The sequence below is a fragment of the Mus pahari genome, chromosome 19 (assembly GCF_900095145.1).
Source record: "Mus pahari chromosome 19, PAHARI_EIJ_v1.1, whole genome shotgun sequence".
Lineage (NCBI taxonomy): Eukaryota > Metazoa > Chordata > Mammalia > Rodentia > Muridae > Mus > Mus pahari.
In genome coordinates, this window is record NC_034608.1 from 12,296,144 (window position 1) to 12,314,361 (window position 18,218).

The window sequence follows — 18,218 nt, forward strand, 5'->3', positions numbered from 1 at the left end:
GTGACATGAATAGGGACTTAGATATGAATGCATTTGGAGAGGGGTGGGGCAGACAGACACAGAGATGAGATTCTGGGGAGGGGGAGTGTATGAAAAATAGCAAAGGCTGAGTGGGGTGGTGGTGGCCGCAGGTGACTGTGCTGGGGACTGTATGAGGAAGGGGCAGAGGAGAGGCAGAGGCAAGAGATGGATGCTCAGAGCAGGAGATGGGGTACAAGCCAGGGAAAGCAGGCAGGGAGCCCGAGGGGGCCTCTGGAGACCAGCACAGGGGGAGGAGGGCGGGGCAGAGAGGAAATGAAAAAAGCTGGGGCGAGGAGGCAAGATGAGGAGGGAGGGGGAGGGCGGGCCCTAGGAGGGAGAAGCTGACAGATCTACACAGACTCGCACACAGACAGGAGAGACTGAAGGACTTCAGAAAGCAGAGGTGCCGGAGGGTCCAGAAAGCAGAAATGTAAAGGAGGTGGCAGAGAAGTGTAGAGGAAGGGACAGGGGGTAGGGGACAGGGAACACTGAGGCACAAAGGGACAAGGACCCGACAGAGAAGGAAAGGAAACAGGAGAGGGACAGACACAGGAGAAGACAGAAACAAAAGACAAAAACACACTGGCAACTGGGAATTGACTGGCAGATCCCAGATCCTGTGAAGATGGTGGCCAGCGATGGATATCCTGGTGGACCTCCTTCTGTCACCCCGGGGAGCCCTCTCAGTGCAGGTGGCAGAGAGTGGCAGGGCTCCTGCTGGAATATTACCTACGTTCAAGACTTGGTAGGACCTGCCACCAGCACGCTGATGTTCGTGGCTGGTGTCGTGGGCAACGGGCTGGCATTGGGCATCCTGGGTGCCCGACGGAGGTCACACCCATCGGCCTTTGCGGTGTTGGTCACTGGGCTGGCGGTGACGGATCTGCTGGGCACGTGCTTCTTGAGCCCTGCAGTGTTTGTGGCCTACGCTCGAAACAGCTCTCTGCTGGGCCTGGCCCACGGTGGGACGATGCTGTGTGACACTTTCGCCTTCGCCATGACGTTCTTCGGCCTGGCCTCCACGCTCATCCTCTTTGCCATGGCTGTGGAGCGGTGCCTGGCACTCAGTCACCCCTACCTGTACGCCCAGCTGGACGGGCCCCGCTGCGCCCGCTTCGCCTTGCCTTCCATCTATGCTTTCTGCTGCCTCTTCTGCTCACTGCCCCTGCTGGGCCTGGGCAAACATCATCAGTACTGCCCCGGGAGCTGGTGCTTCATCCGCATGCGTTCCTCCGAGCCTGGCGGCTGTGCCTTCTCCCTGGCCTACGCCAGTCTCATGGCCCTCTTGGTGACCTCTATCTTCTTCTGCAACGGCTCCGTCACTCTCAGCCTCTATCACATGTATCGCCAACAGAGACGCCACCATGGCTCATTTGTACAGACCTCTCGGGCACGAGAGGATGAAGTTTACCACCTGATTCTGCTGGCCCTCATGACAGGCATCATGGCCGTGTGCTCCCTGCCTCTCATGGTGAGTGTCCCTCGGAGCTGGGGTGCAGGGGGCGGAGGGGAGGGCAGCATCCATCTCGGCTCTCCACTTGTGGTGTCTATTTGACAGATGTGGAAACTGAGGCTCAGAAAGGGTCAGATGGTGACTTTGTGTTTCATGTATTCCTGAGTACTCCAAGAAGCCTCTCCGCTTTCTTTTGCTCCACTAGACAATCTCCAGCCCTTAGCTGTCCTGTCAACACCTCTCGGCCAGCTCCCCAACCAAACACACCGTTGTGACGATAACAGGATCCACAACTCACGAACACTTGCTTTCTGCTGACATAACGCTTAATGGCGTTCCAAATGCCTCTTCAGATGCATTTCAAATTGACCTTACACAATCATTTCAGAAGCACTGGGCAGGAAATGACACTGAAGTCCCATCCTGTCACCCTCTTTATAGGAAGATGATAGTGCTTGCTGCCCGAGATCACACAGGCCGAGTCTCCTCCATCCTGGGTCTCTCATCCTGGAGCCTGGCCATGTAACCAGGAGCACCCCACCCACTCCCCGAGCCTGGGCCCTGCCCTTGTCCCCCCACACCCCTTCAGCCTCACAGGGACCTTGTGCTGTCCTCTCCTACGATAGCAGCCAGTGCGGCTAGCCACATTTTTATGTTGGGTGTTGAAATATCATCTGGGTGGATTTGGGGGTGCTGGAGCTTTTTGAGGATTAACAATGTCTGACAAACTCATCTCCAAGGGTAGCGCCACACAAGGCTTTGGGAGCCTCAGTGGGCTCAGGCTTCTGTGCGGGCTGGGGGTGGGGTGGGGAGGTCTGGTAGGTGGGTACCCACTGCCCCACCCTGTCTTTCCTCTGCCCGCTGTTTGCTGTGTCCTGGGGCTTTCCTGTCCTCTACTCCCCGGATGCCTGCACACGTTAGCAACTCAGCCTGCATCTTTCTTCATCTTATCTCATTTCCTTCCCCTCCAGCTGCCTAAGTCCCCATCCCTGTGGGTACGAAATGGGAGGTGGGGTGAAAGGATGGGGGAGAACCACCCATGATGCATCTGTCACCTGTCCTGCCCCTCAGATCCGAGGCTTCACTCAGGCCATAGCCCCAGACAACAGTGAGATGGGGGACCTCCTCGCCTTCCGCTTCAATGCCTTCAACCCCATTCTGGACCCCTGGGTCTTCATCATTTTCCGAAAGGCCGTCTTCCAGCGCCTCAAGTTCTGGTTGTGTTGCCTGTGTGCCCGTTCTGTCTCTGGGGATTTGCAGACACCCCTTTCCCGGCCTGCATCATCGGGGAGAAGAGACCCACCGGCTCCTACTTCTCTCCAGGCTAAGGAAGGGAGCTGGGTGCCCCTGTCGTCCTGGGGCACGGGACAGGTGGCACCACTGACTGCAGTGCCTCTGTCTGGTGGTGATGGCTGTTCTGTGGGAATGTCATCCAAGTCGGAGGCCATGGCTGCCTGCTCCCTCTGCTGATATCTGAGCTGGTCCTGCATGTCATCCTGAGTCCGATGTCACAGGACCAGAAGCCAGAAGATCCCCAGAATCTGGGGGTGTCTGCTGCTGCTTCCCCTCCTTTGGCATGGTGGCTAGAGGCCGGGGAAGAGGTGAGGGATGCCGAAGGTTCTATGGCTCTCAAGGAGGATTCTCTCAAAACAACCAGGGCCTGGGCAGGCTGCTCTGGTCCTTGGGCTCCTCCATCCATCTCGCTGTCTAAATATTTAGGGAGCAGAAAGATTCCCAGAGGCTTCTGTGGACTCGAGTCTACTGGGGTTAGAGTGTCTGCTTTCCTCTTCCACTGATGGGGCCCCTGGCTGCCCACCCCATTTCCTCAGGGGACACAAGGCATTCCAGCAACTTCTCTCAGAAATGTTTCTGCCTCTCCCGTTTCCCATCACCTATCTGACTTGGGAATCTTGAACCCCAAGAGGAAGTGAGAAGAAAGGAAGGCCACTGCACTGCAGGTGATATTGCTGGACACGTGTCTGGCACCGAAATGGCCCGAGAAATGCCACAGCTATCTTGGGGGGAACTGTGCTGTGTGAGCTTTGGAGGGATGCAGGGGCAAGGAGGAGATGGTAGCGATGTAGGATGTAGCATGCAGAAGAGGCTCCAAAGGACTTCACAGGAATGTTTCCTAGGATGCATGTCCCAAGCCTGCCCCCCCCCAACCCCCATCCTGGAACAGATTGCTGCCGCCTTTCAGAACTGGACCACAACTCACCATCTTCGGAACCTCCACAAAAGTTTCCCTCATTCATTCAACAAACTCCAGGGGGACCCTGAAGTCAGCAGGCACCTATTCTTCCTCCCTTGGATCAGGGCCACAGAAAAGTCCCGGGCCTCCAAGCAAAGAATCCTGGGTGCTTGGAAATGAGCTGCCTGGCAGGAGGGGAAGTGAGTCAGCTGGAGGGCCAGGCTGCATACGGGAGGGCAAGCCAGTGTCCCTGCTGCTGTTTCTCCTGGTTCCTGTTTCTCAGTCACTCTGGTCACTCGTCCTCCCACTCCATCTGCTTGCTTGGCAGCATATTACCAAAGTCTCCGGAGAAAGTGGAACCAGGGCCCAGAGAGGGCAAAGCCCAAGCCTGGGCCACACAGCAGAACTTTCTCACAGCCTCTCGGTGCCCCAGTTTCCTCAACTCTAATCTGACAGGGTTGTCTTGAGGATTAAAAGACTCTCTCTCCAAAGAACAATTTAACACAGGACCTGGAAGGAAGCCACAGAGGCTGTTACTGTTACTGCTGTCGCTGTCAATATTGTTATCTGGGCAAAAATTAACTAGAAAACAAGGCAAGGATTTCTCCTGAGTTTTTTTTCCCCCCAAGTAAGTATACTTCAGATCACACTCAGAAAGAACAAAGAGAATTGGGAGAGAAGAAAACAGGCAGAGGAAAGCTGGGTGGGCAATGCAGCGGCCTTTCACTCAGGCAGGAGGGCCAGAGTTCAAGGTCAGACTCCACTATATAGAGGGTTCAAGGTCATCCTGGGGTATTTGAGACTCTCAAAACCAAATGACAACAACAGATAAAATCACAAAACAAACCAGTCTGAGTTGACCAGTCAGTCCTCAGGTACTGTAAGGTACTATCTGATGCCAGTTGCTGACNATGTAAATGCTCCAAATACCACTGAATGGATAATTTGCTGTGAATGATAAATGGTTAAAATGGTAATTTTTATTTACGGGTATTTTAACACAATTAAAAAAATGTAATACTGAAAAAAAAAATAACTTCTAGAAACTTCCATGTTATTATTATTATTTTTTTACATTATTTTATTTTATGTGGATAGGTTTCTGTTTGCATTTGTGGCTGTGTGCCTGGTGTTTGAGGAGGTCAGAAGAGGACTTCAGATTCTCTGGAACTGGAGTGATAGATGGTTGAGACCCATCATGTAGGTGCTGGGTATTAAACTCAGGATCTCTGGAAAAACAGTCCGTGCTCCTAACCACTGAGCCATCTCTCCAGCCTGGTTTTACTTGTTTGATTTTAAAGATGTGTGTGCATGTCTTTCCTCTTGCTCTACGTCTCTTTGTCCTTGCTCTTCTCTCTCTGTCCCCCTTCTCCTCCCTCTTTCTCCCCCATCTCTCTCTTTCTCCTCGGTATCTGCCCCTCCACCCCCATGTATGTGTATGTTTGGACATTTTTGTATGTCCAGAAGCAAGCACTGGATCCCTTGTGGCTGGAGCTATAAGTGGTTTGGGATGTGCAGTATGTTATGTGGGTGCCCAGACTTGACCCTCACGTCACTACCTTTTCCACTGAATCATCATCCCAGACCACCTTTAAAATTTTTAGACTGGGTCTCCCTTAGTCCAGATGATAACTTGAATTCCCGATTCTTCTTTTACCTGTCTAGGCTGGGGTTGCGGATGTAGACCACCAAGCCCAGTTTCATGTCCCAGAGGAATAATAGTGTATTCGATGAAGTTATTAATGAAAACTCGGCTGGGCACGGTGGCTTACATCTGTACCCTCAGTGCTGGAGTGGCTGAGGCAGGATTGAGGGTTTGAGGTTAATCTAGACTACACAGAAAAGCACTGCCTAAAAACAGGAGCAAAGTGAGGTGGTGCCCGCCTGCCACAGAAAGTTTAAGGCCAAATGTGTTGGTTCAGGGGCCGGAGAGAAGGCTCAGTGGTTAAAAGCACTCACTGACTGCTCTTCCAGAGATCCTGAGTTCAATTCCCAGCAACCACATGGTGGCTCACAACCATCTGTAATAAGATCTGATGCCCTCTTCTGGTGTGTGTGAAGACAGCTACAGTGTACTCATATACATAAACTCAATAAATAATTCTTTAAAAAACAAAGTGGTTCAGTGGTCAGCTCTTGCCTAATAGGTGCCCTGGACTTGGTAGTCAGTCTTCAGTACCGCGGGCGGGACAGAGGTGAAACGTGTTTCACAGGTGTGGAAGAAAAGATCATACTTAAACTTTGCCTCCTCCTCGACCCCTTGACCCCTTTTAGTTCCATGATGGCAGCCTGTCAGAATATACCTATGTTTGGCCTCTCACCCATTGTGGCATGTCCTTAGTAATGTTAGGGTCATGCCAGTGACAGACAAAACCCTGGTTCTGCCCTCCTGGGTTTCATTGTTCAGTAGGGAAGACAGCCCTGTGTTCAGATGGACAGGACTTGGAGAGGGTAGAGGGACACTAGGGAGGGCTTCCTGGAGGTGGAGGCGGCACTGAGCCAGGGATTTAGGAAGCAATCCAGTCAAGTAGCAGGGCGTGTTTCTGTTATGTTTTATTTCTGACTCTGGTGTTCAATGCCTCGCTGGCTTCCTGGGCCTCTCATGTGTTACTAATTCATCATAGTTTCCCTTGAGCCTGCTGTGGGCCGGAGGCCGCTCAGTGTCTGATGGAGCAATAGCTGACCCTGTTTGGCTAACAGTCCAGGGGGACAACACATGAATGATCGCATCAATATGTGTTACAGGAAGCATCTCGTGCGAGATTTCATGTTGGGCTGTGGCCAGTAGGGCACAGGACAGGGATATGTCTGTAAAGAATCCCGGGTACTTGCCGAAGTCTGGTGGGTGTCAGGAATAGGATGCTGGGAATGGGTTTGTCTCCATCATGGAGACTTTATTCATTTGCAAAGATGAGGACCTTCTCCCGTCCTCTCCTACTCTGTGGCCCTTTTTCTGTGCAACTAATCCCCCTTCCACTTTAATGTCTCTTGACTTTATTGATTCTAAAACCTTCTTTTTATAAGTTTTCTACGTCTATTTTTTTGTGTGCGCATGGAGGTGAGAGGCCAGCTTTCAGGACCGAGTTCTCTCTTCACTGTGTCGGTTCCGGGAGCCGAACGAACCTGGGCTTCAGGCTTGGTGGCCAGCATCTCTATCTGCTGAGCCATCTCTCTCACCGGCCCTCTTACTCATTTTCCTCCTCGCACTGAGGGACACATGCATAAGCTGGGCTTGTGACAAACACCCTTACTCTCCACACTTGGGAGGCTGGGGAGGATGGCCTGAAGTTGGAGGCCACAGCCTAAGCTACATAGCAAGACCCTGGCTCAAGAAAACCAACGCCAGGCTGGGGATGTGGCCCATTTGGTCATGTTGCTGACTTAGCCATGCTCAAAGCCCTGGGTTTCATTTCCAGCACCATATGAAGCTGGGTGTGGTGGTGAAGGCTTGTAATCCCAGAACTCGGGAGGTGGAGGCAGGGGCATCAGAAATTTGAGGTCATCCTCAGTTGCATAGCAAGTTCCAGGCCAGCCTGGGCTACATGAGACCCTCTCTCAAACCAAATCAAAGAGAAAGAAACACACCACTAAGTTTTGGGGACGTGGACATCACATAAAAGCAAAGTCAAACACAACAGGTTGCAGAAAGTGGCTGTGACCCGGTGGTAGCAATGCCATCAATGCCATACAGTGGCCCTGAACCTATGGGAGCAATGATAAAGGTTCCTAGAGAGCAAAAGTTAGAAAGTTTTATGAGCGTGATGGATAGAGAGGTAGCTGTGAAGGAAGATGCCACTAAGCCTTTTGCATTGTATGGTCATGGTTGTATCGTGCAGAGCACACACACACACACACACACACACACACACACACACACACACACCAGTGAGATCAGAGAGCTACCCCTAGCGAAGGTGTCCATGTGCTTCCCCTACAAGGCCAGCCACACTGCCCATCTCCCAACTGCACTGAACTCCCCATGCCTAAAAGCTTCCTAGGGTGCTAAACAAACTAGATTATAATGAACTGTTAAACAATACACTAATACACTCCAGGCCTAAGGCCGGGCTGCGGGCCTTCTGTCCTCATGGCCCCATCTGCTGGTCACATTGAGAATGACACTTAGAAGGGGCCTTGGCCAAAAAAGCTTTGCGGAAAGTAGAGAAAGCTGTGATCAACCGTTATCAATTATAATCAATAATTACATACTAGCTGCTTATTTTAGTTATGGTTATTAAAGGTGCCCACAGCAATTGTTTGGCAAGAGAAAACATTAATGTAACATCTTTCTTCACCTCAAAGTAAAGTTTTAACATCCTATTATAAGTCTGCTGTGGTGNTAATAAAGAATTGTAAAATAAATTCATGTATTTAAAAAAAAAGAAGAAGAAGAAGGGGCCTTGGCTTGCTTCCTGGGCTGCCCTCTGGGCATGGAGGGGACCCTGTCTGGCAGGCACACTGTGGCCTAGATCCGGGAGCCTGACCTGGACACACACCCTGACAAGGATGTCAGTGGCCTCTGGCTACAGCTCAGACCTTCCTGCCCACTCTGGGGCTGTTGGAATTGCAATGTAGTTCTTGTCTTTGGTTTGTAAAACCTGAGAGGGGGTAGTGTGATGGATATCTAACAATGTGGCTGTCTGTCTGCGGGTAATAAGGATCAAGAACCACAGGCAGTGGGGGCTGGGGTAGAGTATATTGTGGGTAAATGCTTGGTATCTGGGAAGCAGAGTAGGGAGGGGAAACCTTGACCACGCCTACTTCCAAGAAATGGGAGGTTTTACTTGCTTGGGCCTTCAGTCTCAAAAACCAAAACCAACCCCCGCACCGACTGCAGCATGTCCATAAGCCAAAGCATGCCCACCATCAGCAGGACAGGCCACGTGGCCCAGGCAGGAATGGGAACACGCGGTGGCACAACCCAGAGATCACTTTAATATTTTGGTAGTTATTTTCCATGTGTAAACTCATACCAGGTCACTGCTGCAACAAGTCAGGTGCGGCCGGCCACATGGCCTCCATCTGTATCCTGCATGAGCGCAGGTGCTGTTATGCCACCGGAGCACTGGGACCATGGATGCGTGCTCTAGCAATTGGCTGTGTGAAGCTTCTGGGGACTGAACACAGGCTGTCAACCCTTTGTGCTGTCTCTCTGGCCCCCAAAGTAGCCTCAATCTAAAGCTCAGTCCTTGCCATTAGGTGAGGGGGTCTGCAGCTGGGCGCTCTCCCAGCCCCATTCACACACCCCCTCTACTGCAGCCCCAGGGGACTACGAGGCCTTCTCTTCCCACAGCCTCATGGAAGTATGGGGGTCAGTGAGCAGCTGTGCTCTGCAGCTGACTGAGACCGGGTCTCTCTTGAAGCCCAGCTGGCCTCAAACTCAGGGACACAGCTGCTCTGCCTTTTACTTCAAGTCGAAACCCCTTTGCTGCACTCCTGTCACATTAGTGACATACCCAGGAGGCCACCTGTGAGACCCACCATGGGTACAAAGGCCCTGTCATCTGCTCCCCCCATGTCCTCTCCTGTCACAAGGTTTCCGTAGTTCCTTCTGGCTGTAGCATCCTTCCTTCCCCTTGAGTCAGGGGCCTGCAGACGCTCTCCTGGTGATGGGTGGGTCTTCGCAATCTTCATAGGTGATGGGTGGGTCTTTGCAATCTTCATAGGTGATGGGTGGGTCTTTGCAATCTTCATACTCAGACCCTGATTGCCCAGCCAGGGCAGCACCTTGCTCTTGGCGACCTGTCCACAGACAAAGGCTGAGGACAGACGGAAGAGTCCAGACAGGTAGTCACTGTATTTTATTGGAAAACATTGATATATATTTTTCTTCACAGCTTGAACTGAACACAATATTGCCCGGTTTAAAAAAAAAAAAAAAAAAAAAAAAAAAAAAAAAAAAAAAAAAAAAGAACAAAACCCCAAAACATTCCGCAAAGTCCACAGCCTCACGCCTACCTGCCCTTGCCCTTAACTCTAGGCTGGGTCTCCTGATAGGCTCTGTCCCTCCCTCCCTTAAGGCTGGTGCCAAGGGGTGGAGAGTCTCAAAGCTGGGCAGGTCCCAGCAAAAAGCAACAAGATCACCCTGGGGGGCCAGATGAGAACAGAGAAAGGAAAGGAACCCAGACTGAGCTGCCCACGTTGACTGACATGTCCCAGAGGCTAGAGTCAGAAGCAAGGGTGCGTGCGGATCATGCTCTCCGCTGGGGAGTGGGGCAGGCAGGGCGAGGGCACAAAGCGATGCCAAGTCACCATGGAGGGGCAGGAGGTGCCCGCTGCGTGCTCTGCGCGGCGGCCCATAGAAGTGTTTATTGCAGGTTGGTTCTTGTGAGCATGGTGGGGCTCATCTCTCCTCTCCCCACCCTTTAGTTGGCCCGGCATGTTTAGGACAAAAATCAAAGTTTTAAGGGGCATAAAGGGGAAGGGGGAAAAAAAAAACAAAACACCAGCACATTACACAGCGACCATCCCCCACATCCACTCCTGGACCAGCCCTGAACTGGGCGGTGGCTGGGGGTGCCACGGGGAGCGGCATGGGATGTTAGCACCAGGTATTTACAGAACAGCGTGAGATCGCTGGAGGGATGAGGAGGGCAAGTATGATCGGCAGCATGGCCGATGACAGCCCCCCACCCAGCCTGACCTCAGAAAGCCAGCCAGATGGTTTCAGAACAGCATCAGCGAGACCCGAGTGCCGCCGTCCGCTCTAAGCGGTCCCCCTCCAGTAGTGAAAACATGTCAGCTTCCAAGGCCTTCCTGCCCCTTCCCACCCTTCCACACACCCCCCGCCCCCGTCCTGGGTCACATCCTCGACTCCCTAGGTCCTGGAACGTCCCGTCCCCTCTTGGCACCCCGCCCCACAGGCTGCTGGGCTTGCACACAGAGTCATAGGGCTGGGGTGCATGCGACAGTGGCAGGGGACATGCTCCTCCACTTGGCAGAAGGCCTTGCTCCCCTCCCCACTGAGCAGGGACAGGAATGGTGGCCACCCCGGCACCCAAAAGAAGGGCAAACAAAAGGAAACAAACCAAAACCGGAGGAGAGCCATCTGGGCTGGAGGAGGAGGGCAGAGGCTCCCCAGGGCAGGGCAATGGGGTTCCCCTTGTGAATGCATCAGGCCTGGAGACTGGGAATGGAAGCGGTGAGGGCGTGGAGGGACAGTCAGGAGGAAAGAGAGAGCAGTCATGCAGCTTGGGACAAATCTTTTGTTGCTTTATCAGTTTCTCAGTCAATCAATTGGTGTTTGCTAGAACCGGGTACGCAGGGAGTGTTGAAGAGAGGAGAGCGCGAGAAGAGACCAGGAAAACGGGCATGGCCAGCTGCCCGGGCCTTCACTTCGCAGTCATCATCTGTACAAACTCTGCCAAGAGATAACAGGGTTGAGCCCGTCACCCGCTGAGCCCCCACAGTCCTCCCAGCTCCGGGCCATGGACGATGAGCCCAGTACAACTCACCTTCATAATTGACCTGGCCATCTCCATCAATGTCGGCCTCTCGGATCATTTCATCCACTTCCTCATCTGTCAGCTTCTCCCCCAGGTTCGTCATGACGTGACGCAGCTCGGCAGCACTGATATAGCCATTCCCATCCTGGGGTTGGGGACAAAGGCTTGTCACTATGCCACCCCCACACAACACTAGGTGAGGGGATTCTGAAGTGGGGGTGGGGGGGCTGTGGCTTTGCTGTCTGACATCTGTCCTAGGACTGACTGCTTACCTTGTCAAAGACACGGAATGCCTCTCGTATCTCCTCCTCACTGTCTGTATCCTTCATCTTTCTGGCCATCATGGTCAGGAACTCTGGGAAGTCAATGGTCCCATTGCCTAGCAGAGGGGAAAGAGGCAGGTGTTGCCTGGAGCCCTCTAGAGAGAAGGGTCCCTGGGGTCACCGAGTGAGCAGGTGGGCACTCACCGTCAGCATCCACCTCATTTATCATGTCCTGCAGTTCCGCCTCAGTGGGGTTCTGCCCCAGCGACCTCATCACAGTCCCCAACTCCTTGGTGGTAATGGTGCCGTCTCCATCCTTGTCAAAGAGGGAGAAGGCTTCCTTGAACTCTGGGGAAGGAAAGGAATGTGCACAAGTCAGGCCCCAGGTTAGGGCCCCTTCCGCTGCATGAGAAACTGTCCATGTCCTCAGCCCATCCAGCTGAGTGATCCGGCCGGACAGCTTCCTCTACTATCGCATTTCTTCTTGGTCCCTGGCTTTGGCCTCTCTCTCAAATGATGCACTGGACCAAAGTTACAGAGTGGGTAAGAGGCAAGACAATTCTTCATCTGAAGTTCACTAGCCAAGGTCAACAACTGTAGCCAAGGTCAACAACTGTAGCCAAGGTCAACAACTGTAGCCAAGGTCAACTGGCAGGAGGGAGACGGGAGGCTGCAGAGGTTTCTGGCCAGTCTCAAAAGGAACTGTGCCATCAAATTCCTTCTGTTGGGCACTGCCAGCCCAGTACCCAGCTGTGGGCACCACCAGCTTCCAGAGAGAAGCCAAACCTGTGGGGGCAGTGATGTGGGGGGGTGGTCCACAGCAGGCTTGGCTGGTGGGGAGTGTGTGGGGTTGAGGGGATGGCTGCCAAGCCAGGATGAGGAGCGAGTATGGCGCTGTGTGGGAAGGCCGCAGCTGGGGCCGCATCAGGAGTGGGGAGAGAATCATGTGGCTCCTGCCCTCCCACTGGGCCCACTTTGGCACCCAGAGCTCCCCACCCCCAAAGCCTCTGAGAGCAGATGCCTCGCAGCCTGTTCCCAGAGGGTGTGGGCTGGGGGTGGTGACGGAGGGGAGTGTGGATGTTTTGCTAATGGGCACTGGGTAAAAAGAGAGGTGTATGTTTGTGTTTATAGGACAGCCAGGTAGGGGATGGCAGGTGGGGTGGGAGAGAGGGACACACACGGCTGGGTAGCTGTGACCCGAGCTTCTGGGCTCCAGGGCAATAGCCCAAGTCTCCCTGGGGATGCTGTCATCTCCCTGTGCTGAGACCTGGCTGGAGGGGGTGTGGGGTGCCAGTTGAGTGGGTAATGTGACCCACGAGGCCAAGTCTAATCTTTTGGCTTTTCTGGGTGGATCTCTACCTGCCTAGGGCCAATGTGTGACTCTGAGACAGCAGGTCCTTGTGTCACAGGTCCCTGGTCACAGAGCAGGCAAAGCTAAGGGCAGAGACCTTTTTTCTCACTTTGGCCTCTGGTCAGCTCTGCAGCGACCTGCTGCTAGGAGACAGATGCACCAGGAGCTGCCTGCCTCAGGCCTTCTGGCAGCACAGGCTGTGGAGGGCAAACCCACAGAAACGTAATAGTCCATCAGCCCTGCATCAAGTCTTTCTGGCGCTTGGATGGGGTACAGGGCCACAAAAGTCACTCGGGAGCTAGGGAGTTTCTTTTAGCTCATGGGAGGTGCGTGCTTATTGTTTATGCAGAAAGAATTTATGGGATGCTTACTATGCACCAGGCATTGAGGACACGGCAGCAATCAACAAAACCAAGTTCTGTGCTCTAGGAATTGATTCCCGGTGCCAGGCAACAACAGGAGAGAAAATGGAACACCTGTGGCCCATCAGACAAGCCTGTACCACACAGGGAGGGAGGGAGGTAGGGAGGGAGGGAGAGAGGAAAGGAAGGAGGGAGGGAGGGGAAAGGGACTGCCTGCTTGAGCTGGGGTCAGGGTAGTTGAGCTCTGATAGAAGGAAGCAAGTGCGGAGGTAGAGGTGGGTATGGCCAGCCCACTGCAGGAGAGACAGGGGGCACCTTCTCAGTCTAGCTGGCTAGTACTGGGGGACTGGGGGGGGGGGGGGGGGGACACAGCTGAGTAGGTCCTGCCATAAGAGGTCCATTTCAAGGCCCCAAGTGAGCTATAGCAAGGGAGGGCACACAGCCCCTGCAGCCTGGCCAAGGTCTGTGGCAGGCCGTGGGGCAGGTGTGGCAGTTCCTGGCTAAGCTCTTCCCCACACGCATATTCTAACATCCTGGCCACAGGCCTGGTGTGCGGTGATAACGGACACACATCTCATGAGATGCAGGGCTAGCTAAGATCCGGCTTAGGACAGAGTGGCAAACTCACCTGCGATCTGTTCCTCGGTCAGCTGGTCAGCCTGGAAAAGGAGGAGGGAGAGTAAGTGACTGGGCTAACCCATCCGTCCTGGATGTGGCCTCCTCCCCCTGCCCACGCCCCTCTGGCAAGGCCAGCTTCCTAAAGCATTCCCCGCTAAGCAAGGGAAGGTCACAGTCAGAGCCAGGGCCTGGGCGAGCTGGGACTCACTGGAACCACAGGCCTGCCATGCAGGCTGGGCAGCATCCAGAGCTGCTCCAGCCCAACCTCGACACAGTGCGCGTGCTGCTCCGTGAGCCCCAGAGGCTGAGGCAAGGCGCTGCTGCCCTAGAGGCCTCATCAAGCACTCTCCAAGGCTCCAAAACAAAACAGGCCAGCCACCGTGGGTAGGGCAGAGGGAAGCTGTGTGGGGCCGTCTCTGCTAGTTTCTCTGTCACCTATCTGGGGGTACTAGGCCCAGGCACTGTGCCTCCGAGTGGCAAGATCTCTTTTAATTGGTGTCTCCAAGTTACTCAGGGCCTTAGAGCAGCCAGGTTAGGCAAGAGGGGGCTCTCCTCGCTTACATCAGGGTAGATGCAGCGCACCGTCTAGCTCTGTTACTTTTAGACAAGAGGGCCAAGTGGCAGGGAGGGACTGCAGCAGACAGCAATGATGGCAAAGAACTAAGGTCTGCTTGGGCTTCGGCCTTCCGGTTCAACACTGCAGATCTTAACCCTTTTTAGTCTGGACTACTTGAGGCCTGGCCAGCCATGGCAGACAGTCCTACTGCGTCTAGGGTTTCCCAGAGGAGACACAGCTCTCGGCTTTTCCTTCACTGGAGCCCTGGTTATGGTGGGGTGTGGCGGTCCTAGAGGGAGGGGCAAAACGGGAGCTGGCTCCCAACTGCAAGCCTTGAATAGTTAATAAGGCCAGTTTTCTTTGTGTGTGGATCATGCCCCCTCACCCCCCAATATACATATCTCCTCTGCCCTGGGGTCACTGTAGTCCAGGTGACACTGCCCTTCCTTTTCCTACGAAGGCAAAGGGTACCAAGGCCACAGCAGCATCCTGGCCTGAGCTTGCAAGTCCCCCGAAGCGGAAGTGAACTATGGCAGGAGCTCACATCATTTTACTAAGGCTCTGGAGGTCCCGCAGAGGCTACAAACTATCGCCTGCCCCTAACCCTTGAACTGATTTTAAAAACAACAGTCCACACCCCCCACATCCTGTATTCATAAGTGATGCAATGGGGGGCGAAGAGGAGCTAGAGACCAAGCCCCAAACAGGCAGCCTCGGGGGAGGTCAGTGACGAGGACAGATGGAGCCGCCTGCAGAGGGGATGGGCAGGGGGGAAGGTGCAGAGAGATGGTAAAGGCCAAGCGGACCCGCCTTCTGCACAGCTATCAAGGCTGACTCACAGCAGTAGGCTTCCTAATCTTGACCTGGTGGCCCGGGTCAAAGGGCCCTTGTCCTACCTACCCTCCTGAGCCCGAGGGCCCCTGAAAATGATCAGGCCCACCCCTTGGTTCTGACACCTGAGGACACTGCTGCTGGCTGCGCCCAGAAAGTGAGAAGAGGATGGGCTTCTGGTTCCCGAGGCTAGCCTGTGCTGGGGGAGGGGAGGACGGCTATGGAGTCCATCTGCTTTTCATTCTCTTCCACAGGCCTAGGCTGAGAAAAGCCAGCCCACTCAGGGACCTTCCCATCACCCAGTGCGGCCTGCAAGAAGCCCTGTTCCCTTCCCCTCTTGGTGACACTGACAGGCGGTGGGAGCAAAGAGGCCAAGGCAGGCTGCGGACGGAATGGCCAAGGGTGGCTCTGGAGGCTGCTATGTGCCATTTCTCCCCAAAGAGCTGGAAGCTGCAGAGGCGGCACTGTCACGGTTGCTGCAAATAGGCGTGGCTCTGGCTCTGTGGAGGGCCTGTCAGACACTCTCCCTGACATCCAGGAGCCCTTTCCCCTGCTCCACCAAGGAAAGGCCGCAGATACCACGGCAGGGCTGCTGGCCTGGAAAACTGATGGCCCAAGAAGGAAGACTGACTACCGCTGGTGGCCCTTTCCAGCTTTCACCGCACAATAAGCCACTTGTCTCGTTTTCCAAACCCTCATCTCAGGCTCCAGAGAGGGGCTGGACAAGCAAAACCAGCTTGAGGTGAGGAGGAAAGAGGGGATTATTTCTCGGTCTTGCCCCAGCCCCCAGCAGGTGCCAGAAAGCAATGTTAAATGAGCTCAGAAACCAAGGCCAGGGCCCCTCACCCAGGGCCAAGGAGGAGCCACAGAGCTCAGGCCAAAGTCCAGGGCCGGTCACCAGGGACTCTTCCTTCCACACCTTGCTGAACACAAACAGGAAGAGAAAACCTGACCAGGGCCAAAGCTGGGACCCTCCTTTGGAGGTGGGGAGTGGGGGTTGCTGGCAGCTGCCCAAGCTGTAGGGCCCCTTTAGCAAGGTTCTGCTGTGGGGGGAAATGGGGTGGCGGCAAGAAGAGCCCTCAGGCCTGTGTCAGCAGTATGAGATCTGATACGTGGTGGCGGCTGCCTGTCCTCCCCAGCTTTGCCAGGGAGGGTGGTGCACGCGGTTCCCAGCCTGAGCCTGGGAGGGGGGTGCGGGGCGGGCTGGGGGTGTTGTGGGTGGCAGGACCAGAGGAGAAGTAATCTGCTATTTTGCTTCTAGAAGCTTTAGCTTTGGGCACTGGGGAAGAGGCCTGGAAAGAACAAGTGGCCCTTGAATCCACGAGAGGATCCTTGGAGGTCTTCTCTGGACAAGCACTGCAGCCCCCGCCCTGAGGGGATGGAACTAGGCGGCTGTCACTGACCCACACGGTACTGTATTGCGCTGTCATTTGGCACAGTGAGGAGAAGCAGGTGCATGAAGCTGGAGGAGAAAGGCAGTCCCCCTAGCCTAGAAGGGACAGTGAGGGGGGCCAAGCTTCCCGGCTTAGCCATCATTTGGTGCACCCCAAACTTTGATCCCACTCCTATTTCATGCAGCTTCAGTGCGCAATAGGGCCCTGAACAACTCCGCCCACCTGCTCCCACCGCCTCGCCTCGGTGCCTTCAGCCTGCCCAGCCCCATTCTTGTCAAGGCGAGGGGACCACACAGCTACTCCTTCAGGTCCTCAGCTGCGGCCCATTACCAAGCCCGACTCATCATCCTTTGTGTCGGGACCTTTCCCCGGAGACACCCACTTCCAAACCTAGTCCTACCTCAGCCATCATCATTCACTGTCTCCTACACTTCTCTAGAAGCCTGTTTAACCTCACCCCCACCACCCAAACTCAAGTCCTCCCCTAGCCCTCACCTTGGAAACCCCGTTTTTTCTCTGACCCAAACAAGACACGCCTTACCAACCCCAGCCTCTCTTTCTAGTGCAATAACCTAGACCTCAGAATCTTTCCTAGCTACCCCCAACCAAGTTCTCCGCCAAGGCTCCCTAGGTTCCCCCCCCCCACTACCCGTGATCACATCCCCACTCCTTTAAAACATTTCTATGACCCCCCAACTCTCCTCAGTCCCCCTCTGGGTCCTCACAGGCTCCAAGAGCATCTTCTAGCCTCTGCTGCCACCCACCTCGGGCTCCTCCTTACCTCAGCCTGCACCTGACCCTCCTCCTCTTCCTCCTCCTCCTTGGCAATGCTTGTCCTTGGAGACCCCTCCCCCACCGGGGTCTAGTGTGCACAAGTGACCCAGGATCCCCATCTATCCTCTCTGCAGAACACTCCCTAGGAACCGATCGGTCCCCCTCTCCGCTACCCACAGCCACCCCTCCAGGAGCAGCCTCCTGCATTCCTCCAGGACCCAAAGCCTTCATCACCGGCGTTTCCTATTTCCTCCTCCCGGGGACCGGGTAGATGTGATTCTAAGACCAATCGCCCCGTGAGGGATCCGAATGCCGCTTGGGGTGGTGGGGGTGGTGGGGATGTCCTGGAGCTCATTTGAAGCCTCAGACTGTCTGTTTGGGGGGGTCCTACCAATACCATCTGCAGCTAAAACCGCTTCTAGAAGTCCCAAGGGCCGCATGGGAGGTCCCGAGGGGCCCGGCCTCTCCCTCCCAGGGTTCGCTCGCCATCTCCGGGGTAGGGTGTGGGGGGATCTCCACCCGACTCCGGCCGCCTCACTCACCATGGCGAGGCACCGGTATCCGGAGCTCGGGGATCGAGGTTACTCTGGCGGCGGCAGCAGCTGCAGCAGCTCGAGCTCCGCCGCGCGTCCGCGCCTCCACACTCTTTGCCCGCAGCGCGCGCCGCCGCCGCCGCCGCCGCCGCCGCCCGCCCCAACGGTCCCTCAACGGCCGCCGCGCGCGCCCCGCCTCGCCCGGCCCCGCCCCAGCGGCTCGCGCGCCCCCGCGGCACTGCGGCTTCCGACGGATCCCTTCGCGTCGGGCCCGGGCGGCTCGCCCCTTCCACAGAGTCCGGCGACTCCGCTGCCGCACGGGCGCGCGCGCGCGCTCCCCGCCGCGGGGACTACTTTCGCTCTCGGCGCTCTCGGCCCCTGGCGTCCGCCCCGCCTTCCTCGCTGGCGGACGGGCACCGGGTGACG

The 18,218-nt window shown here is 55.2% G+C and overlaps 2 protein-coding genes across 2 annotated transcripts; one reads left to right on the forward strand and one right to left on the reverse strand.

Annotated features, from left to right (window-relative positions):
- Nucleotides 1-450: 450 nt before the first annotated feature.
- Nucleotides 451-4,580, forward strand: Ptgir (prostaglandin I2 receptor). The gene is made up of 2 exons (XM_021219914.2): nucleotides 451-1,492; nucleotides 2,546-4,580. Exons 1-2 carry the CDS (start codon nucleotides 647-649, stop codon nucleotides 2,942-2,944), a joined length of 1,245 nt encoding a protein of 414 aa, XP_021075573.1. The 5' UTR covers nucleotides 451-646; the 3' UTR covers nucleotides 2,945-4,580.
- A 4,871-nt stretch (nucleotides 4,581-9,451) lies between these two features.
- Nucleotides 9,452-18,002, reverse strand: Calm3 (calmodulin 3). The gene is made up of 6 exons (XM_021219041.1): nucleotides 17,802-18,002; nucleotides 13,715-13,745; nucleotides 11,578-11,721; nucleotides 11,383-11,489; nucleotides 11,120-11,255; nucleotides 9,452-11,025 (listed from the first exon to the last, which is right to left on the reverse strand). The coding sequence occupies exons 1-6, from the start codon at nucleotides 17,802-17,804 to the stop codon at nucleotides 10,997-10,999; spliced, it is 450 nt and encodes a 149-aa protein (XP_021074700.1). The 5' UTR covers nucleotides 17,805-18,002; the 3' UTR covers nucleotides 9,452-10,996.
- Between the last annotated feature and the right edge of the window lie 216 nt (nucleotides 18,003-18,218).

What these genes read in the sequence shown, in the direction of transcription:
- Ptgir (XM_021219914.2), top strand. Translation starts at nt 647, where the DNA reads ATGGTGGCCAGCGATGGATATCCTGGTGGACCTCCTTCTGTCACCCCG. An exon ending in TGTGCTCCCTGCCTCTCATG is followed by an intron (nt 1,493 to 2,545) that starts GTGAGTGTCCCT and finishes CCTGCCCCTCAG; the next exon opens with ATCCGAGGCTTCACTCAGGC.
- Calm3 (XM_021219041.1), bottom strand. An exon ending in GACCGAGGAACAGATCGCAG is followed by an intron (nt 11,722 to 13,714) that starts GTGAGTTTGCCA and finishes TTCCTTCCCCAG; the next exon opens with AGTTCAAGGAAGCCTTCTCC. An exon ending in AAATGAGGTGGATGCTGACG is followed by an intron (nt 11,490 to 11,577) that starts GTGAGTGCCCAC and finishes CCCCTCTGCTAG; the next exon opens with GCAATGGGACCATTGACTTC.